Genomic DNA, 24518 nt, shown 5'->3' with positions numbered 1-24518 from the left:
TTATTGCTGGTGCAAAGTTTAAATATGTTGAAAATGTAAGTTAGCCTACTCGGTATGAATTTCTTTTATTAGTGAACTGTAGCATTTCACTTAAGTCACTGACTGAACCTTGTGTGAAATTTCAGCTTTATTATTCTGTTGTTTTTTTCTGGGCATGATGTCTTGTTTTTGTTTGCTGTGCAGTTATGGACCCAAGTTTGGACCACAGTGCATATGATTGTGTTAACAAACATACTTTTCATATAGGGTAAGGTTGAACCTGTGAGATCTAAGAGTTTTACATTCAGGAGGAGCAGGAGACTGAGGATCAGGAGACTGCGGATCAGGAGGGAGATCAGCAGGTGGGATGATGCACTTCACCCCATCTGGTGAGCAGTTCTCTATACCAATTCATCTGGGGGTGGTGCGGAGCCAACTAAGGATAGGCAAGAATCAGCTAGAACCCAGAGCCTGGCTGAGATGAAACGGACCCTGTGCCAATTAACACACAGACAGAGTGGAACAGTGTCTGCCAAAACGCTTCTGTCCATGTGACGTAAAATGGAAAGTTGGTTTTGAGTAAATTCAGTATCAATGATATTGTAGGCACAATAGAGTCTACATGTTTTTTGATTAACCTGATTCTATATGTTCATCTGAGGATGAGTAATTGCTGAAAGAATTTTCATTTTTGTGTGGAGTACCCCTTAAAATTAAATATAATGTGTGTTCATTAATTGGTAAAGAGAGTCTGTCTAATTTTAATTAAAGGTGTTGTTGCATGAGGATATTTTCTGGGTTGATGAACACATTTTGTTTGACCCTCTTACATCTATGAACTTTCCAGTTTGAGAAGCATGACAATAATCATGAGGGCATCACTAAATGGTTTATGGCTAATGGATTTACAATGCATGGCCCGTGAATCACCAGAGATACAATACATTCTGGAAAAGGAAATTAAAAGGAAGTGAACATTTTTGATAAGTAGAGTATTATATCTCCACACATGCTAGAGGACATTCACTATACCCTGCAATCAGCCAGCGGAGCCATTCTTATTCTAATAGAGCTTGGCCACCTCTTCAGGGAAATTCACACAACTCTCAATGTTCATCATCAGTCAGGCTCAATCAGATCACCTCTTTGAGAGCTTAGTGCTCTTGAAAGACTCGAGACCATTGGCAAACAAGAACTTCAGTGAATTAAAGCTACATCAGTTTAGAGAGGAGAAGCAGATCATTGAGGCTTAATCAAAGAAGCATATCGAGAATCATGTTGAACTATGTAACAATTACACTGTAAAATGACCAAAAATAACAGAAAGAGACATTTTTATTATAAAACAAAACCAAACATGAGCTGTTCACTGATAAAATAAAAAATTAAACATGCAGGATGCACAAGGTTGATCTGTTTTTGCTGAAATCTCATCTTCATATCAGTTGCTCTGTCCCTCACTGATTAAGAATGAGAGAAGGGGGAAAGATGAAATGACTGCCTGTGACATTTCGAGTCACGTACTGCAATCCCCCATTTGGCAGCAAATCAATGTGGATCTGAAATTAGAATGGAAGCACCAGGCATAAGTAAACAATTGTAATAGACAGAATTAAGATGCAATTCCTGTAGTATATTTGCCCTGTGAATGAGTGTGAGGTGTGTTTGTTCCTTCAGGGCTTGCTGTAGAAATATGCTTTTGCCTGCCTCAAGGGAGCAAAAAAGATTTACATTCAATAAGCAATCTTTTGTCTCCTCTTTGTTTGTAAGTCATTTACATTTAGGCAAATCCTAGAAAAATGCTTGGTTACACATCAGTATAGCAATCCTTACTGTGCCTTTACGCATTCAGAACAAAAATTTTGACAACACAAGGCATGGAGATCAATAGCTCATCAGCATGAAAAATGAGCTCAATTGTCACTGCTAATGCCAATAAAATGAAACCTGTTTCTTGGAAGCCATTAACTCAGTTGAGTTTTGTTCAAACCAGTTTATTTTAACTGATTCAGAACTCTGATGTGAATTACTACTCCTTTGAGTTTTTCAAAGCTTTGAAAAGCTGGTATATTTATAATGTGGCATGAATGTGAAAATGATCTCTAACCACATCCAGAGTATTTCACACCCCCTTGATGATCAGCCATGAGATGAAATTGTACAAGAACTCTATGCTGACTTTCATCTTTGTCTCTACCAACTCTTTCATGACCATTATGCTTCTGAGACAGAAGCTGGTCAGTCTGCTGCAGTGATGACTCTGACTCTAGCTTCTGACTCTTCTGTTCCAGAGCCTAATATTTGTCTTTAGCCTATGTAATGCAAGCAAGTTAACTCATTTGAATGCCTCACTTTTCCTGATTCCTTGGCACAGAACTAGTTCCAGGACCATATTTACACTTGTATTTTGTGCCCGGACAGGACATCTTGTCCATCTTTGAATATTATCACATGTTTACATAACACAAAACATGGAAGAAACTAAAGCAAAATGTGTAGATAAAACCACATCAGCATCAGGCACTTAAAGGGGGCACTTTTCTCCAATGTGCAGATATTTTTAGTTGCAGTACTTTATGAATTACATAAGTTAGTGTGACTAAATCAGCACATTAGAATATAGTGCACTCAATTAACAGGCAAGCAGGCAGTAAGCACTGTTACATACATTATATCACTTCACAACAGTTTTATATGAGAGAGGAGTACAGTCACATTAATGGAAAAAAACCCATAAAAGTAGCTCATACAACTCATGCTGTATTCCAAACCTTCTGAAAACCATACAATGGCTTGGTGTGAGGAATAATAATCGCAGTATAGCTCTCAAATCTTATTTCACATTTCAATATGTATACGTAAAATTGGCTTCACAAAACTTGCCATCATACATTAGTGCGGCACATGGATAAAAGTAAAGTGACTTTCCTTATGAGAGTGTGTTGGGTTGGATCACTCAAGTCGGATGTTGATACTTTTCGACTGTCTCCTTTTATGGCACACTGTGGGACAATGGCACTATTTTGTGTCCTCCAATGAACTTAAGTTGCTGTCAAGTGTTATTTGTCTTCCCCACTCCACCTGCAAGCCGCATGCTTTTGTGTATCTGGTCGATACATTTTTGTCCAGTTTAACGTGTTAAAATGTTTAACGCAATTAACGCAGCATCCGTTAATTTTTGTCATCCTTTGGCTAGCTTTACATTATATGATCCCACTCTTATTCATGCAAATGCTTTTAAACCATTCAAGTGCGACAAATCAAAAGAGGACAGGCTTGTTTAAGTTGTAGGCAAGAGTAGGCGGCTGCAGTGAGGGAAGGAGTGAGAAAGGTACAGGCAAGCCGGACAGTTCCCTTTCAAAAGCTACAGTCGATGCTGCGCTGCTTGTGAATATAATGTGTATCACGTTGTAATGTAGTTCAGATGTTATGGGAAGAAGGAGGCGGGAACCGGCGAACATTCAACAGACTTTAATGATAAAAATAAAACAAATACAAAACGAAAGTATATTGGGATTTGGTAGTTGCTATGGTGTTACTAGGTGGTTGGTAGTTGTCAAATATGGTTACTATGGAGTTTTTATAGAGTTCTTAAAATCTTTAATAACGAGTTCCTTCAGTACGGCAGAAGACTAGGAAAGACTAGGAAGGCTAGGAAAGCTTCAGGCCCAGACGGCATCTCATCTGCTTGTCTAAAAGCCTGCGCTGACCAACTGGCCCCAGTCTTCACGCAGATCTTCAACAGATCATTGGAGCAGTGTGAAGTTCCCTGCTGCTTCAAACGCTCCACTATCATTCCGGTTCCCAAAAAACCTAAAATCACTGGACTTAATGACTACAGACCTGTCGCTCTCACGTCTGTGGTCATGAAGTCGTTTGAAAGACTGGTGTTGGCCTATCTGAAGGACATCACTGGACCCCTTCTGGATCCCTTTCAGTTTGCTTACAGAGCAAACAGGTCTGTGGATGATGCAGTCAACATGGGACTGCACTATATCCTGCAACATCTTGACAGACCTGGGACTTATGCACGGATCTTATTTGTGGACTTCAGTTCGGCCTTCAATACCATCATCCCTGATCTTCTCACAGCCAAACTGACTCAGCTCTCCATGCCATCCTCAATCTGTCAGTGGATCTCCAGCTTCCTGACAGACCGGCAGCAGCGAGTGAGACTGGGGAAGCTCACATCCAGGACCCTCACCATCAGCACTGGCGCCCCCCAAGGGTGCGTTCTCTCCCCACTGCTCTTCTCCCTGTACACTAATGACTGCACTTCTAAAGACCCCTCTGTCAAGCTCCTGAAATTTGCAGACGACACCACCGTCATCGGTCTCATCCAAAATGGTGACGAGTCTGCTTACAGACTGGGGGTTGAACAGCTGGCTGTCTGGTGCAGCTATAACAACCTTGAGCTGAACACGCTCAAAACAGTGGAGATGATTGTGGATTTCAGGAGAAAATCCCCAGCACTCCCCCCTCTCACCATCATGAACAGCACTGTGGAAGCAGTGGAGTCATTCAGGTTCCTGGGCTCTACCATCTCTCAGGACCTGAAGTGGGCAAATCACATTGACTCCATTGTGAAAAAGGCCCAGCAGAGACTGTACTTCCTTCGCCAGCTGAAGAAGTTCAATCTGCCACAGGAGCTGCTGATCCAGTTCTACTCAGCCGTCATTGAGTCTGTTTTAAGCACTTCCATCACTGTCTGGTTTGGTTCAGCTACCAAATCGGACATCAGGAGACTACAACGGACAGTCCGGACAGCAGAGAGGATTATTGGTGCCCCCCTGCCAACCCTCCAGGACCTGTACTCTTCCAGAGTGAGGAAGAGAGCAGGTAAAATCATCACAGACTCCACTCACCCTGGACACCCCCTGTTTGAACTGTTACCGTCAGGACGGCGACACAGATCACTGGCCACAAGAACATCCAGGCACAGGAACAGTTTCTTTCCACAGGCCATTTCCCTTCTGAACACTTAACATGCCCCCCAAGGCATATGCCTGCAAGTGCAATACTCCCACTGTCTAGTGCAATATTCTCTTAACTCAGGTGATATTTATATTTATATTTATATTATTCATACTACTCAAAATACTGTAAATATGTTCATAATCTGTAACATGCACTAGACTCCCACTGTCTAGTGTAATATTCTCTAACTCAGGTGATATTTATATTATTCATACTTCTCAAAATACTGTAAATATGTTCATAATCTGTAAATGTTTATTCAGACTAAACCCAACTGTGACCCCTTTTTTTTACTTTTTATACTATTTTATTTTATTTTATTTTTTTATATATTTTATTCTTAGAATTTGTATTACTATGTTTCTTGTTGTATTTGTATTTGTATATGTGCACTGGAAGCTTCAGTACCAAGAAAAATTCCTTGTGGGTGCAAGCACACTTGGCAATAAAGCTCTTTCTGATTCTGATTCTGATTCGATCACGATGCGGGCACAACTGTCTCCCGCTCGAATCGAGACCATTCGGCACACCATAAGCAAAGTCAGGCTAGGCCAAGATCGCACTGTTCGTCAGTACCACAAAATGTTAGGTTTCATGGCTTCAGCATCCACGGTGATTCCTCTGGGGCTGTTGCACATGAGACCGTTTCAGTTGTGGCTAAAAGCCAGGGGATTTCATCCAAGGGTCAATCCTCAAAGGCAAATAAAGGTGACGCGCCGCAGGCTTCGTACCCTATCTCTGTGGCTCAGACCCCGGTTCCTCGCCTTGGGTCCCATTTTAGGGGCGCCTTGTCGTCGCAGACTGTTAACGACAGACGCCTCCCTGATGGGCTGGGGAGCGGTCTTAAGTGGTCGTCCAGCTCAAGGGGAATGGGAGGGTCATCAGCTCGATTGGCACATCAATTGCCTCAAGCTGATGGCTGTATTTCTGGCCCTGAAATACTTTCTCCTTCAGTTGAAAGGCTGTCATGTCCTAGTGCGGGTGGACAACACAGTGGGCAGTCTCTCACATAAATCACCAGGGAGGTCTGCGCTCACGCAATCTGAACAGAATAGCGAGCCAGATTTTTCTCTGGGCCCAGGAGAAGTTCCTGTCACTCAGGGCAGTCTACATTCCGGGGCATCTGAATGTAGGAACGGATTTACTGTCCAGACAGAAATTACAGACGGGGGAATGGAAACTCCACCCAGAGATAGTCAAACAGATCTGGACCAGATTTTACGAAGCGGAGGTGGACCTCTTCGCCTCTCCCATCTGACAGCGCAATTTCCCCTCTACTTCTCTCTGAGTCACTCAGCCCCCCTGGGTCTGGACGCGATGGCGTACATATGGCCCAAAATGCGCCTGTATGTGTTTCCTCCAGTTTCCCTGCTCCCGGGAGTTCTAGCCGGAGTTCGCCAACAAGGGTCGCCTCTTAATGATAGTGAACAGAATAGGGTTCTCGGAGATAATATCTCTCCTCGACGGCTCGCCATGGGCGATTCCAGAGAGGAGGGACCTTCTGTCTCAGGCGGAGGGCACGATATTCCATCCCAGGCCCGACCTGTGGAACCTTCATGTTTGGCCCCTGATGAGTAGCAACTGAGGGACACTGGGCTTTCACCTAATGTTATTGAGACCATTCTAAGTGCTAGGGCTTCCTCCACTAGAAAGAATTATGCCAGTAAATGGGGTGTCTTTGAATGGTGGTGCACAGCACATAATGCAGATCTAGTCAACTGCCAGATTGCTTCAGTTCTGGACTTCCTGCAGGAAAAGTTGTTGACAGGCACATGCCCCTCCATTCTCAGGGTTTATGTGGCCGCTCTTTCGGCTTGCCATGCCTTGGTGGACGGGGCGCCACTCGGGAGACATCCTCTACTCACTCACTTCATTCGTGGGGCCAGACGACTGAGGCCACATGTTAGAACCAAGATCCCTTCATGGGACTTAGCTATAGTCCTCGAGGGTCTGTTTGAGACCCCCTTTGAACCTCTAGAGTCAGCATCTGACAAACTTCTGACCCTAAAGATGGTTTTTCTAATGGCTATAACTTCTTTAAAAAGATTCAGGGATATGCAGGCTCTTTCGATCTTATCATTCTGCTTAGACTTTGCCCCAGGTATGGTGAAAGTGATTTTGCATCCTCATCCTGACTACCTGCCTAAGGTTCCTTTCTCGACTGTACATCCGGTCACCCTTGAGGCCTTCTGCCCTCCACCGTTCATAACGCTGGAGCAGGAGAGATCTCACAGACTGTGTCCAGTCCTTGCTCTCCAGGCCTACGTCCACCGCACTAGCCAGTGGCTAAGTCAGAGCAATTGTTCGTCTGTTATGGGGGCAGTAATAGGGGGGAGGCTGCCACCAAGCAGACCATGTCACATTGGGTCAGGGATCATGGCTGCGTTTCCTGATAACGTTGTCTCTTTGCACGCTACTAAGACTCTTAAGGTATAACTTAACTAAAGGTATACCATTTCTAGGCATGTTCCCCGAACCATACCTTAGGAAGCTACTTAAGATATACCTTCTTACGTGCAACGTTACCAGGTGCTGTCCGTGGCAATGGTGCTGAATTGGTTGATATCGATGGCTCGAGAATCAATTATTCTCTCGTGCAGGGGCTGCTTCACTGCGTTATGCGAGAAAGCGGTGTTCTTTATAGAAGCACTTCAGAAATAGTTGAAATTGCATTTATTAGGACTCATGGGATATTATAAAAAATAATCCAAACTATACTAGCCTATAATAGCCTAGCCTACACATTTTAAAATTGTATCATATATTGCTGCCATAATAACCATTTAAATTTTTTACGTGCTTTCTTCTCTTTCCCATTTTTGTTCGCTGAGGTGGAGCTGTGATGAAATAGTGTTCTTGTAAATACTTTCCAGCATTTCAGTAATACAAGTGTACATCTTACGTACGGTGCTCGGCAGTGATCAAAAAGGATTTAAACAGTAAACTCAGGGATGTGGATTCAGACGGCAATTAAATTACCACACGACCTGTTTGTCAAAAAACAGTAGGCCTAGGTATTAATTTGGCCAGGGATTTTTACGCGGACTGGGTGAGAAAAAACACTGACATTATGGATTCAGATGGCAATAAAATCACCAACTTACCCCTGTAAATGTTTAAAATACCGTATGTGCCCATGAGAAAAAATTAGCGTCCGAATAGGACTTAACTGACAGTACGGTGTCACTGGCCTTTGAAAGCGCTCCGCGGACGGCGCCGTCTTTTAGAACAACTATTCGCTGTATCGCTGCCATAGTTTGAGCAAACTCCCCACCACAATCATTCCCTTTAAATAGACAATTAAGCCTTTAATGGGTTGCCAGCTGATGTACCTTTGGAAAATATAATTAAAAATCTAACAACAATCAGTATAATGACAATTTTATTCTTTGCATGAAAACACTTGAATTAGCCTAATAGAACACTGTCTGGGTGTATTAAAACTTCAGAATTATATTCATATAGACCTGCAACAGTGATAAGGTAAAGCTAAGAGTGGTCCAGACCAACCTTTCCGAACGTATGACTTACGGAAGGTATACTTAACTAAGAATGTTTCGGGAAACACATATTAACGATAAGGTACAGCTTAAGGTGTAACTTACGAACGACGTAGCGTTAAGAAGGTTTCGGGAAACGCAGCCCAGATTGCTTTTGCCTATGAAGCGTGCGGTCAAGATTTTATAATTTGGATGTTCGTGCCACTCCGGGCTCTCACGTCCTTGAGTCGACATCCCAAGATAATGTCTGAGGCCTTCTTGCGTTCTTGTGAACACACCTACACAACCGTAAAGGGTCCAGACACCTCCAAACACAGCGGCGTGGGTATTCTAGTTCCCAATGCGTTGAAAGGTAATGGTCCGGGTTACTTGACTGAAAAAGCGGAACGAGATGCTGCGCTGCATTGCCGTGCTGAAGATGTCCCAGGACTGCTCTTCAGAAAAATATCCTGACGATGCACCTGTGGCTCATCTATTTATAGCCTCGTGTAGCAGGTGCACACCGATGACGTCACCGACCGAGGCTATATTACCTCCGGGTCAATTCTATTGACGTGATACACACTATATTCACAGCTGGTCACGATTAAAGACGTTCCTAGTGCGCTAAGCAGTGCAGCATCTCGTTCCGCTTTTTCAGGGAACAGGGTTACAGTCAAGTAACCCGGATCGTTCTCTCTTCTCGTAGTGGATCAGACCTGCGAGATCAAAGACAGATATTGCGGGATTTACACTCATGCGCCGTGTTGATGATAAACTGGATGTAATTTAAGTTCTGTTGCTTTTATATGAAAATAAATATAATGAACAAGACACCCAAAGTACTGTTATTTCCATTCAAAAGACACGTTTATCAATAATTTTTACTTTAATTCCAGACATGTTTTTATATATATTTTTTAATTTTATAAATATGACAACAATCAAATAACCCAGATCGCACTGTCAGAGAGTTTGGGAATATTCACACTTATACACATAAGAACATGATATCAGAGTTTTAAAATTAAACATTTTAAAAGAGAACAGTCGGTGGAGAGCAACTGCGCTCGAATGTTGAATGTCTTGCAGTCGCGAGAGTTTTTTTTTTTTACATACGTCAGCATGACATCAGAGCCAGGCGGACCGCACTCGGAGTCATGTCTAACCGGCATGCATCTCGCGGTGATCACCGGTGATCTGTGCTGTGTTCCAGTCCAAAATTAGGCTTGTTTGAGATGCACCTTGCCTCGCCTGGAATGTATGCGAGAGTAGGCGGCTGCAGTGAGAGGAGGAGTGAAAAAAGTGCAGGCAAGCCGGACAGTTCTCTCTTCTCTTAGTGGATCTGACACCTGCGAGATCAAAGATGGATATCGCGGGATTCACGATTTGCGCTCGCGAGAGTTTTTTGACATACGTCAGCATGACATCAGAGCAAGGCGGACCGCACTCGGACACATTTCTAACCGGCATGCATCTCGAGCTGATCACCGGTGATCGGTTCTGCGCAGATTTTGCTCATCTCAAACAAGCCTAAAGTCATGCCCTTCACTCGCTAACTTCCCTCCGTCTCGTTCACTCGGATGTACATCATTGCTTACGTTGCACGAGAGCCCTTGATCACTTGGAGTTGATTTATTATTTTTTTATTTTTTTATTTTTTGTGTGTAATGCAGCATACAAATGTTTATATGTTTGTTTGGGTTGTTTTAAATAAATAAAAATATATAATTAATATATCATAGAGTTGTCTGTTGTGGTGGTGATTAGACGAGATCTGTGGTGACGTCACAATCGTACTGCATTGTGGGACATATAGGTGCCTGAAGTGTACATTTGAAGTAGACTCGCTCCCTCAGTCAAAATCAAGGGAACGAGGGTCTGTCCATAGACCAGGGATGGGCAACTTCGGTCCTGGAGGGCCACTGTCCTACAGAGTTTAGCTTCAACCCTAATCAAACACACCTGAACAAGCTAATCAAGGTCCTCAGGATTACTAGAAAATTACAGGCAGGTGATTTTTTCAGGGTTGGAGATAAACTCTGTAGGACAGTGGCCCTCCAGGACCGAAGTTGCCCATCCCTGCCATAGACAGTAAAACTCATAGACAGTAAAAGAAATGGACACAGCGACCCCATTGGATTCAACAGAGAAAAGTGAAGTCAATTAGAAGCATTCACTTCCTGATGGCTGAGCGTACTGCGCAGACTCAAACTGAGCTTGACGACGTAGATGTGACGTGAGCAACCTGTCTGTCTTCTAGTAGCTGTGCCAAGAGAAATCTGAATCATTCCCTTCCGAAACTTGCAGAGATGGAGAGTGTGAGTAGGAGGTGTCCATGAGCTAGGAGCAGGAGAAACTTTTGCTAGGTATTCTGATTAATTATTTTATCATTTTGCCTCCACGTCCCCCCAATTGCCTGTGAGCTTCTCCACCTGTCCATACGGTAATTTCTCTACTGTGCGACAGGGAGTCGCGTGGTAATGACGCAATCGTTAGCCTACTTTTACAAAAACTGCTTCTACGGGGCCATAACGTAAGATACAAGGTAATGGAGCCTTTTATACATTTTTGTGTTTCTTTAGAAATAAATAAATAATGGAAAGTCTTTAAACACCTCAGATGTAAAGTTATTCGCTGTCAAAGTGACGCCAAAATGAATGGGAGTCAATGGAATGCTAACAGCAGGTGATGGTCTGCTAATCAATGGCGGCGCCCGGGGAACCTTCAGTATTTTCTGAAACATTGGCCCCCTGTATAAACTTCCCCCGTCCACTTCACGAAGTGGAAGGCACTTCAAAATGGCGGCAGGGATTCCCCAGAGGGGAAGTGCTTAGGGAAGTTCGCAAACTGATTCTTGAGAGTCGGGACAAAACACGTTTTAAAAAACTTTTTTTTAAAACACACACAATATCAATTAGAGTTATATGCTTCTGCAGAGAAAGGTCTTAGCTATTTAACCATGTAAAGGAACAGGTTCTAAATAAAAACACATTTTTAACAAATAAACATGTTTCCCTTCAGAACTGGATTTGTGTCAACTCCGTCAGACACACTAAAAAGTATACAATTTTAATTCTTCAAATCCAACAAGAATCTAAAGTTCTGAAGTATATTGTAATAGTGTTTAGTTACTCTGATATGTAAAAAAAATCCAATATATAAACTTAAGTTGTGATTTCACACTATTCTGAAAACTCAGATTTCTAAATATTTGCATTTTCAAACTTTGATTTTAATTTCAATATTGTAAAAACAAATTCCTTAAATAAATAAAACATAAGAGGATGTAGATCAGATTGTCCTTTATTACAAAAACAACATAAACTGAAGGAAGAATATTTTTTTCCCCAAAAAAAATTAACAAAAACATACATACATCCAATGCTGTTGACGAAAATCTGACGGTGTTGACGAAAAACTGACGGTGTTGACAAAAAATGTTTGAATGTTTTACCTCAGATTTGTGAAATGTTCACCTGTTTGTCATGATATGTTCTGACAATAAAGAGTAGTTTAAAACCACAATTAACACTGTTTTCTACAACTTTCACTTAGGAGCAAAAATCTGCCTTTAAACTTGAAAGAAAGAAAGATTTGACATTTATCGTGATAATTATCAATATCGACTGATATAAAAAAAATTATCGCGATAATTTTTTTGGGCCATATCGCCCAGCCCTACACTGGCTTCTCATTTCTCTGTCTCTGTCTCTACATATATAAATATATATATTAAAGTGCTGGCAAAGTTACACGTTACACAATAATAAGCAGACCACTGCCTGCCCATTATCTACAAGTCAGATGCGTATGGTTAAATAATGTAATGCATGCTATGTATGAGCATTTATGTGTAAATAAAACCCTGAAATAACAGTTTAACCCTTCACTATATTCACAAATAATATTATATTTGCACATTAAGAGGTTATTGGTGGATTTGTCAACTCCGTCAGCTTACAGGTCAACTCCGTCAGACATAGAACCTGACGGAGTTGACGTCTGACGGAGTTGACGTAAGGGCATGTATTTTCCCGCCAAAACATGTATTGTACACTGCAGCTAGGTAGTTTTTCCTCAGTTGCTAGCTGTCCCAATAACCTCACTAAAATGCTTAAATTCAATCCACTACGGTTTAAAAAAAAGTATCTTAACAGAAAGATGGTATTGACATGGTGCAGCTGTGACCATAGGAATATTGACATTGTTTGTCTAAAATATAAAAAAATTTAAAATGTACCAGAGCATGTGTGGTAGTGCTGCATTCACCACAGGCAGGGAGATGCAAAGGGGTCCTCCGGGATATAGGCTAGCTAACCATGCTATTTCCTGATTTAAAGAGCTTTATGAATTTATGAGTTGACAGAAACTGAGGACACAACTTTAATAGGCAGATTTATATGGAAAATATTGTTTGATGTTCACTTCATGCATTGTTTTTAATATTTATACCCCTTATTTTTTATTTGAGATATATGTTTTCACAATTGTAGAGCTTTTTTAAAGTTTTTTGGGATGGTTAATATTGTGACCTCTTGCTGAGGACAAGTGCAATAACATGGACCTTCTAACCACAGACCATACATTTAAACAAATTTTCCCCAAAAAGATAAAAAAGTTTATTCTAAAAATCAGATAGGTATATACAATTCCTTTAGATTTAACTTTGTAAGTATGTCAATCATGATGAATTTCTTAATTTTTGCTATAAATTAGACTTTTCTATGTGGGACATGTTTTGTCCCGACTCTCAAGAATCAGTGAAGTGCATGTCTAAAAAATGGACTGGAACGCAGCACGGTTCTGCGCAGATTTTGCTCATCTCAGACAAGCCTAATGTACAGTGGCCGAGAAGTGCAAAACAAACCACAATTCCGAAAACAAAACAACAAATTTATAAACGCAATGGAAAGACTAAAAATAAATTAACAAGTTAGAAAACACAATAACATTTCCGAAAACAAAATAACAAATCAGAAAACATAACGACAAATCTGAAAACAAATTAACAAGTCAGAAAACACAACGAAAAGTCATACAAAACGGAAAAGTTAGGTATATGTGGCGGATGGAATACTGACTGCTGATTGGACGAGACATCTGTCAATCAAGACATGCAGAAAGTACAGCAGACTGCGGCAGGAGAAAGTCCATTCGCGTGTGTATGTGTAAATATTAGAGCTGTCTATTTAACCGGCTAATTTAGTGCAATTATTATAAAAAATAAAATAAAATAAAATAAATCATATTAAAATCTTCCTACCACTATCTGGTTTGGTCAGACAAAATTATAAAAGAACTCGATCTGGTAAAGTGGGAGAGTGGCGTGTAGCAAGAACAGCAGATTTAGCTTTTGACGCAAACGAAAACTAATTAAAAAATTATTATTATCGTAGACAATACAGCTAATATTTACACATGCGAATTACCGACCTGCGAATTGACTTTCTCCTGCCGCAATCTGCATGTCTTGATTGACAGATGTCTCGTCCAATCAGCAGTCTGTATTCCATCCGCCACATATAGAGAGCCTAAGTCCCTCCCCTTCCGGTGGACCACTATGGGACCTTATTTCGGAAAAATATTGTATGGTAGTCAATGGCGAGAGACAACAAATATTTTGATCTCGTTTGAATTGTGCCCTGAATTACACATATGATGTTTTTCAATTTAAAATATACATTTTAAAGTCAAGAAAGTCGCAGTTTGATGAAAAACTTTTGAGGTATAAGACTGTGAAAATACGTAATTACAAAGACTACAAACCCAAAAACTAACTTTACAGAAGCTAACGTCTGTCATTTTTTCTATAGTCTTACGTTATAACGTTACGCCGTCATGCCTGAGTGTTTTGTACCAGACTGCACACATACGAGCAACGGATCTTGTGACGTACATAGTGCGAGACGAGAGATGTAGTTCATGAGCGATTTTCACACAAAACTAAATGTTACTCTTGTTTTATGACAAACTGTGACTTTCTTGACTTTCATAATTATCTTTTAAATTGACAAACATGTGTGTAATTCAGGGCACAGTTCAGACGGAATAAAAAGATAAGTTGTCTCTCGCCATTGACTACCATACATATTTTTTCCGAAATAAGGTCCCATGAGCCGGAAGCGGAGGGGAGGGACTTAGGCTCTCTATAACTTTTGTCTGACTTTTTGTTGGGTTTTCTGACTTGTTCATTTGTTTGCAGATTTGTCGTTGTGTTTTCTGATTTGTTATTTTGTTTTTGGAAATGTTATTGTGTTTTCTAACTTGTTAATTTATTTTTAGTCTTTCCATTGCGTTTATAAATTTGTTGTTTTGTTTTCAGAATTGTGGTTTGTTTTGCAGTTCTCGGCCACCTGCTGATGGTCATGTCCGGAATAAAGAGTAGGCCTTGTATGGTAAACCTATATACAGTTATACATCTTGCGTATTGTTTGGTCACACCACAAGGTGTCACTGTGGCCTCAAAGCTTCGGCACTGCCACTCTGAGCTCGATTGCTATGTCTGAGGTAAAACACCTCATGCTGTATGCTTCATTAGCATACAGAGCAATAAATGTATAAATAAATAAATGTGGAAATAAATAAATGTAGACATAAATACATATATACATAAATAAATGTGAAAATAAATAAAAGTGGAAATAAATAAATGCATAAATAATTGTGGAAAAATATATAATTATACATAAATAAGGAAATAAAAGTATAAATAGTCTTTTTTTTTTTTTTTTTTTCATTTCTTTGCATATTTATTTAAGTATTTATTTATTTATTATTAAGTCAGGTTTGGCATTCCATACTTATTATCACATTAATTTATCTATTTATTTATTCATTTATCTATTTATTGATTGATTCATTTATTCATTTTTAATTTCTGCAGGTTTGGTCCTCCATAAAAGTAAACATGTTTCCCTTTCTTGGCGAATGTCTCTAAAGAGCATAGCGCAGATGATTGAACAATTTTATCATGAAAGCGCCTTTTCCTGCAATGCATTCCACGGTGAACAGCATGCCTATTTACGACACATTTCTTCATTGCACCAGGGTACAGACAATAACATTATGTGATGTGCCTGCAAACCACATGACACAAGGCACAATTTTGTTTCTCTTTCATCTTCTCAAATACAACTCATAGGTACCAATTTAAAAGCAAATATATGTTATGTTCCATATACTTTTTCCTTTTCCTGTTGAAGAAAATAATATATTTGGCTGGTTGGAAAAAGACAAGGAATTTAACGTTTCCATATTCACTCTAAGAAAAGTCTGTAAAAATAGACACCATGTACTGTCTTAATAGGATTTTTCACAGGTGTTTTACATGTATTTTGAATTATGCATTGGATTGTGTTGTGTTTTAGATTTGAAGGAAATTACAACTACTGTCCTGGCAGAAAATTGCCAGTACCTTTTCAATTTTTCTACTTTTTTTAAATTTTTTACAGTGTATGCATTCCTTTTGAAGGCATCTAGCCTTGACATTGTAGTTTTAAATGAATACATACACAACAACAACACAATGATAGTATAAACTACACTGTGCACCACATGCTTATATTTCGTTGAAGTGCAGCTGACATCACAGCAGATATACTGAAACAACATTCCAGCTTGTGTTAAGATGGAATTCAATTAAAACCTTTACAAGGTCAGGTAAGAATTTTGATCAGAGAAGCATTGGTTTACTTATTATCACAGTAGGTTAAATGTAATGAACCATGTAGTGCTGTTACACTTTTGAATGTGGTGCATTCTGAAATGCAAAATTTTCTTCAGTTGGGATTTTCACACAGCATTTAATTGGGTTATCGTTTTTTTTTTTTTTTTTCATGGCATAGGTCCGTTGTACTTGTTTTTAAAGGGATATTGCAGTGGGTTTTTTTTATGGTTTATCTGTGCACATCTTTTTTCTTTTTTATTCATGTGCTCTCGTAATCTCGTTAGAATGGCGTGTTCTACGCAAGACGTAAGCGTAGCAGTTACAGAAACTTTAACATGCTATATTGCCTTTGAGCATTTGAGGGGAAAATCTAAATTTAAAACACTGATAGAAAATGAGTTCATTATAAGTGAAGTGAAGTATGGTAACCCATACTCGGAATTTGTGAATTTTTTTGCTGCAGTGCCCGGGGAGCAATTGGGGGTTAGGTGCCTTGCTCAGTTGTGGGTAATGAGAGTGGAAGAGAGCGCTGTTCATTCACTTCCCCCACCCACACTTCCTGCCAGTACTGAGACTTGAACCTGTGACCTTCAGGTTAAAAGTTAGACTCTCTAACATTAGGCCACAACTGCCCACAACTCTAAGAAGAGACTGTTTTATTCTTACTGTGATTTCATTTGTTTAGGACAAAATGGTTGTACAGTCAGAAATACATCCATTGATATGAAAGAGCAAGACAAACCGTCATCTACACAGGTTGCGTGCTGTAGTCGTCCAGTCAATAATATTGACACTGCAAAATTTACGAAGGTACAGTGTGATTGGGTCAGAATTTTAAGTGTGTCCTCTCTCAAGTTGAAATTAAGCATATCAAGAGAGAGCATATTTATGTTCTCACTCTTTGCCTTTCCATTTCCTTTTTTATGTCTCACAGTCTCAGTTATTTTATTCTCATAGACACACATGCAAAGTAAAATTGTGTACTGCCCTGAAGCTGATTGTTAAATGGATAATGGATGAGCTGACAAATTGATGAACAGATGTGATACATGGACAGTATTTCAAAGAGATGGGGTGAGATCAGTGCTCTCATACTTATTGTGATTCTCTGGATATGCATTGGAAGCATTGTGATAACTGCTCGGGGCAAAACAAAGCTGTCACAGACCATCTTGTTTAGTTTAGTATTAACAAGGTATTTTTGCAAATAAAAGCAGCCATTTCAGTGAGGACAGCTTTCACAAAACTTGGGACATGTGGACAGGCTTCTATGGCAATACAAAATCAGATGGTTTCTTTTCAGCATAATTTATAAAGACGAAGAACTGCAAAGAGACATTCAGCTTTTAACATTGTATGTCTTATTTACTGATCCTCCAATTATTGATAACCAACAGAGTGATCCTTTTCTGAATCTTTAATAACCTTGCATGATCAATCCATATCTTTTATTTAACAATTGTAGCATAGCTCCCATCACACAGGAATTACAGGCAAGTTTACATTTCGTTACATGTAATGTCCCAGTTTACTTTGCTACAATGGTAGCTTACAAAGAGGAAAGCTGAATCCATTCATGAAAATGTACATAAATGCTGAGATGTGCTGCCAGGAAACCAAGGCATATACCACTGTTAACATAACCACTGTTTTGTTCAAAATTTCCATGGAGTCTTTCTTTGCATCAACGCAAGTCTGTTCTATTTAATTACATTTTTTCATGTCTCTATGTTTTGCACATTGACTTTCTTTTCTTGACTTTAATGAAAGGAAATGTGATTGAAATATAAATTGCTCCTTAGCCATGTAATTTTGGAAGAAGTGAAAGGATGTGAATTAGGCCAGATTTTCATAGTGTACATAAGTGTACATATGCCTACTTGTGTCTTCTTTGACTATTAGATGAAAAGTGGCTTTGATGTTTCACCACCCTTCAGAACAGTGAGAACAGTCATGGTTTCTCTCTCAAGAGTTTACAATGATGGTGAGGGATATGGACAGTTAGTTTCAGTGGTTCAGTTTTGCTAAAGAGAACACTTGCATTATCTCAGCACTGCTGATTTAACAGACGGTGGCCAACTTGTCTAACCATGAAGACATCAGCAGCCGCCATATATTGACAGATATATGACCAGCAGGTGAAGATGTGAACCCTAGAGACATCACTTGGCCTGCAGTTTCTTGATGTGGGTTGGCAAAATTCCCTTCCTCTGGTTAGAGCCAGTGCATTCATGGCCTTGCTTCTGTATCGCTTATGTCTTCTGTGAGAGAAGATGGCTTCTTTTGATATTCTTCTCACTTTCTACTCCTAAAATCCAAAGGTTATCATTACCTTTGTTCTTCTTTCCGTTCCTTATCGCTGTCTGGAAAAAAGATTTCTAAACGCATTGTTGTAGTTCTTGTTAAAGGCTGTGTAAATGAGTGGGTTGAAGAATGAGTTTGAGTAACCCAGCCAGAGAAAGACACTTTTCCAGAGAGGGGGGATGTCGCATGAACAGAGCGGAATGATGAGCTCAGCAAGGAAAAAGGGAATCCAGCAGAGCACAAATACACCAATCAGGATGCCCACCATCAGAGCCGCTCTCCTCTCTTTCTGCTCTCGCCACGTCTCACCATCCGTCTGGAACGATACAGTTGCGTGACGAATTGTAAAGGCCATCTGTGGCTGCCGTTCGGCCTCCTTTACCTGGCAGTAAACAAGTTAAAAGATGATATGTACTAGTAGTGTTAATCAAGTACACAACTATAAGGTACTTCAATAACACTATTGGTGAGCAGAATGCAGCAACTACACATTTTGTCAAAACTGACAGAGCAACTGCAAATTTCTTTTGCTACATATTTGTGGCTAGACATCCCATTTTCCTACTCTGATCTTTAAGCATTAATTACTTATGTACAGGTCTCCATTCACTCTACCTGTTACAGAATATTTAAAATCTTTAATTCAAATTATATATTTTACATAAAGCTGTTACTGGACTAAACAATCTGAGACTATTCCACATACAGTACGGTACATGCATTAAAGGCACAATATGTAAGTTCCGCCGCTAGAGGTCGCTTATTCAAAACTATAACAAAGGCATAGCTTGATGACGGCATGAATGAGCATGGAATCGTGGGAGTTGTCGTCGTCACCTCCACATCTGATGGATGTATTAAAGTTTTATTAACGTTACTGTGGTATGAACAGGGTGCGGACGAGAGCCTTTCAGTGGAGCTAATGATGGTTGATGCTAGAATGTTAATGCTAAAAAGCTGGTTGACTCAATTAATTTTTAAATATATTGTATGGCAGAATTATGTACTACAAATAAAGCTCTTTCTGATTTTGCTATGTTAAGCCACTTGTCAAAATAGTGTCTCTGAGTCAAGAAAACAAGAGATTCAAACAATAAGACCAACCATGTTGAACTATATAACAATTATTTTCTGTTGGGTTTCCAAATTGTTGGAAACATTTGGGAGAGTATAAGTACACAAGTCAACCAAATATACAACATTGTTCTAGTGGTTTTTGGATATTTTTATCTAAACATTTTACATGTTGTGCCTTTAATGTTGGAAAATGTGAAGCGTCTTTCCCCAGCTTTACCCACTTTGCTTCTGCAACACATGACATAGTGAGACAAATCTCACATAATTTCCCTTGAAAGCAGAGGTGTGAATTTTCTAAATCAAGATAATATATTTATATTTCCTGTATGTGCTCACAAAGTTCCCTATGATAATGTAATCAACTAAGAAGTCTGCATCTAGCTCAATTTGCCCCAAACCAGCCACCCTTTTGGAAAATTGTTTTTAGTAATATTCTAGATTAATCTCTATGTTGGCAAATCACCAAAATGTAATTAAGCAATATCACATATAAAAAAGTTCTTAAAAAAGCCAAACCATCCTGCTTTATGTGTTGCCAAGCAACACACAGAGGGACAGCATGTTCAAAATCACACCATTTCACTCCGCTTCCATACCGCTCACATACTATAGTCTGGAATGCTGATATAAACTGTGAAACTTCCCAGTGCTGTTATATGAACTATTGGCACTTCTGAACTGTAGCTTATCCAATCAAATTAGAGGACCGGAACTAACTAACTAACTGTGAAAATTAGCTCACATAAAATCTTACATGACAGTATAAACATTGTTTGGCTTGTCTATGGCATCTTGAATCTTTAAAATGGGTATTTAAATTAGCTTTTGTTTGAAATGCTGTAGTTTAGTGAGCGGAGTACAGTGGCAGAACAAAACAAAATTACAGCATATGTGTGTTTTTTTGTGCATTTCAACAGATAAAGGAGTCAACGGGGCAATTAAATGATTTTTGGATCAGTGTACGTTTGTAATGGTCACCAGCTGGAGTGCCCTTGAGAGCCACCAGAGGGCACTCCACATCAGACTTTTGTCATTCCCTCATAAATTACATTTCCCATTACTCACTGCCCGGACTCATCATCCCTGATTGCATCCACCTGTGTCTCATTACCTTGTCAGTCTCAGCCTATTTAAACCACATACACTCATTCATTCTCTCCGAAGTCTTGTTTAGTGTCACACTGCAATTCCAAGCATTCTCTTGGGCACCGTTTACATGTACATGGTTATTTTGAAAAACTGACACATTTCCCTTCGTTTGCGCCCTTCGTTTACACGCAAACGGAGGATTCGCCAATGAAACCGATTCTTTCTAAAAATTCCGGCCAGAGTGGAGATTTTGAAAATCTTCGTTTGCACGTTTGCATGTAAACTGAGAAAAACTGAGTTTTAGGCAGCGACGTCACAGAATGTGACTATTTTCGGGATTCTGATTGGCTAAGGTTAGTGGTGGGCAGATCGAGGCTTCGTGAAGCAATGAAACGGATGAACCAAATGGGCCATATTGTTTCGAGGCTTCGAATCAATCCGACACCCGTCTCAACGGTGACACCTAGTGGTCACTTGCAGGTGTTGATCTGAAACAACCTTGGCGTGCCATTAAAAAAATGTGTTGTTTTTTTATTATTGTATTTTTCTAATATGTGAAGCTTGTGGCTCCTCACTGTGCATAATGTTATTTTGGTCCTGCAAAATGAATATTAATAAAAGAAATCAAGCCACAATGTCTCACTTTTTTAGAGATTTTTATTCCAAAATATTAATTTCTCTGCTGTGGAAGGACTTAGCCAACTTCTTTTTTACAAATAATTTCTCCAGCCTTTGAAAAAATACGCAAATACGTCCTGTGTTTCTACTGGTGGTGATGGTGATGGTGATGATGATGATGGGTCTGATGTTGACACAATATCACAATACACACATCTCACTTTATTTGGGGTTTCTAAATGGAAATGCACCCACACCACAGATGTACGGCATCTCTTCTGGGGAGCCTCCATTTTATCTATTTAGCCTATCCAAATCTATCTATGTATCTATCTATATGAATCTATCTATGTATCTAGATATGTATCTATAATCTATCTATGTATCTAGATATGTACCTAGATATGCATCTAGATATAATCTATATATGTAGCTATCTATAATCTATGTATTTGTATATGTATAATCTATAATCTATATATGTATCTATCTATTAATCTAGCTGTCTATATATTTATATCTATGTATCTATTAATGTGTCACTATATGTATACTCTGTCTGTCTCTAGCCTATCAGTCAATGTGTTGTGTAAATTTAAATGTAAGCCTAAATAGCCTATAACTAATCAAATCACACTATGTCACTATATCACCAAAAATCCGCTATCTCAAAATCAAACTCCTCTCACAAAAACCCACGAGGTCAATATGCGTTGATTTCACTTTTATACAGATGTGCGATTGTGTGGTCTGTTCCCGACCGTGTCAATCAAACGCTGATTCGGCGGACCACACCTGATGAAACACTTAGTGAAACACTTCGAGGCTTCGTTTGGCCATAGTCACGTGACATGGGTGTTTTGAATCACGCTTCGGATCAGTGACTACGTTTACATGCTGTCAAATATCGGGTTATGGTCGGGTTAAGGTCACTATTTAGGTTTCTGAAACATTCGGAATAACCCGTTTACATGCGTGAGTAGAGAGAGTTACTCCTGTATACATGGAATTTGTAATCAATTGGCAATATCCCGATGTAAACGGCGACGCACGGTTAGCGTCTGGACGTACGGACAACGTTAAGACGCAATGTGCGTCATTTCCGATTCTTCTTCCTGTATCCAAAGGCAACAACAACAGCAGCAGCACGCGGATAATGAATAGTTCGGGGCAGATAGCGATCGCCTTTGTTTGCGATTTCCTCCTCGCTCCAAAAGTGTGGTGCTGTGCTGCGTCTCGCCATGTTTACCTCTACTTCTTGTTTACTTCCGGTATACTGCACGCGGGTTTTTGAATGCGCCGTCTCTCCTCAAAAGACCAAGATTCCTTGCGAATAGAACATGCGCAGAACACAAATCAATGTTCCTTTTGATGGGGATATGCCGATACGCGTTTACATGACCAAATATTCGGGTTAGAAAAGGGGTACCCCAGGGATAATATCCGGGTTTTTAAAAACCGGGATATGAGCATATCCGGGTTTTTGCCGGTGTTTACATGGCCGTGCGCGACCGGGTTATTGCTAATATCCCGGTTTTGAACGGGTTATTGGCTGCATGTAAACGTAGTCAGTGTTTCGAAACATCTGCGCTTCGGGATCTCGCAAAGCTTCGGAACGACTGTTTCGCGTCAGCCATCCCTAGCTAAGGTGGGCTTGAGTTTCTCGTTACACTGCCACCTACAGGTTTGGCATGCTCTTGACAGCATATACACAGGTTCGTGTGCACGATGTTATTTTCGAAAACGAAGAGGGGTGAAATGTCCGTTTATGAAAATAGCCATCAAAGTGTAAACGTAGCCTTGGTTTTCAATCTTTTGTCTGGTTTTCATCTGTTTTTGCCTGTGCCCCTTTGACCCTGTTATTGTTTGGACTGATTACCCGGTGTTTATGACCTTTGCCTGTTTATGTCACTAACTCTCATAGCTTGTTCACACAGTGGGGTTTTCGAGTCTGACAATCATATTTATTAATGTGTGACTCAAATTATTTTGTCCATATAAAAACTTACAGGAGCAACGTATGAACGTATTATCTGTATGAACAAATAAATAATAATTAATTAAGGACATCTGGCCTGACAGACTGTCTGTCTGTACTAGTGTTGTCACGATACCAAAATTATTGTTTCGATACCGATACCAAGTCAAGTATTGCGATTTCGATACTTTTTCGATACTTTTCCTGAAAAGGGAGAAACACTCTCAAAGATCACTGCTGTGCTTTATTTTAAAACCGGGACAACATTCTAATCATATAACACACTAATAAATGAACATATGAACAGCAGATATATTAAACATTTGAACAAAATATGAAATATGAAATATAAAAAATAAATTAGAGCAATGACATTCAAGGAAAAAAAAAAGATAAATTTAGCAGCATTATCTCATTTATCATAAGAAACATAAGAGCTTTATCTTGATTCTGAACTTTGAATAAAAATATGAACAGCGATTATATTAAACAATGTTTAATATTGGTAACATATGATAAGCCTCATTGGTGATATATTTGACATGTGGGGAGAGAGTTGTGGAAGGCCTATACTTCATGTTAAACATATATATAGCAGCAAAGACAACAATAGGCTACAGAATAATTCGTTCTGTATTGAGAGGTGCAATATTTGAAAATCGATAATATTTTTTTAAATTACATTTATATTGTATTTATGTCAAAACTTTCAAACATCAAAATGTCATTTATTAATATGTATTCGTGTCAAAATGACATAGAAACATCTTTTCCTATTCTATTTTGCCTGGAAACGCTTCCAACAGGCTTGCGTGTCGCGTGAAAAATAGGCGTCGGTTCTATTTATAGCATACACGCGTTTTCCGCGCGTCTCGAGCTGCGCCCAGACGCGTGTGTCACGCAGGCAGTTAACATGGGAGCCGAAATAAAAACGGACACGACACGCAGACAGTGTGTCGCCGGCCTTACAAATCTGGAACGTGGTCATTCTTAGAAGTATGATACTAATAAATTAAGGAATCGTGACGTTTTTCATTTCCTATTTACTTTTGAAGTATCGGTGCACCGTGCAACAGAGCAAGGTAGGCAACGTACTTCCATATGTCACTCCTGTACATAGTGGTGGCAGGTGGGGATTTTTAGTAACTCTTTTTGCAGGTTATATTGCTCTGCCAGTTGGCTGTCTTTATAAATGTGAGGCATAATTTAATCATTCAATCTATTCATTCATAAATGACGATTCATTTGTGAATGGTACAAGTGTCTGCCTTTATGAGTGGCTCATTGAATTATTTACTCAATCGACTATTTGAGCCCTCAGATGGTACTGCATAAGAAACCATCATCC

The 24518-nt window shown here is 39.6% G+C and overlaps 1 protein-coding gene and 1 long non-coding RNA gene across 3 annotated transcripts in view; one reads left to right on the top strand and one right to left on the bottom strand.

Annotated features, from left to right (window-relative positions):
• LOC309493123 overlaps positions 1–24518 on the top strand; it is a 69307-nt gene that overhangs the window by 33904 nt on the left and 10885 nt on the right. The window lies entirely within an intron of this gene.
• htr5ab (5-hydroxytryptamine (serotonin) receptor 5A-b) overlaps positions 17477–24518 on the bottom strand; it is a 34082-nt gene continuing 27040 nt past the window's right edge. For both annotated transcript variants that reach the window (XM_082162196.1, XM_082162195.1), the window contains exon 3: positions 17477–18790. In XM_082162196.1, the coding sequence (XP_082018322.1) occupies positions 18458–18790 (333 nt within the window). In that variant the 3' untranslated portion in view covers positions 17477–18457. The remainder of the gene's footprint in view (positions 18791–24518) is intronic.

This window comes from Leuciscus leuciscus (genome assembly GCF_965113295.1).
Source record: "Leuciscus leuciscus genome assembly, chromosome: 2".
Classification (NCBI taxonomy): domain Eukaryota; kingdom Metazoa; phylum Chordata; class Actinopteri; order Cypriniformes; family Leuciscidae; genus Leuciscus; species Leuciscus leuciscus.
The sequence above is the reverse complement of the archived record's forward strand: the minus strand, read 5'-3'. Positions and strand labels throughout refer to the sequence as shown.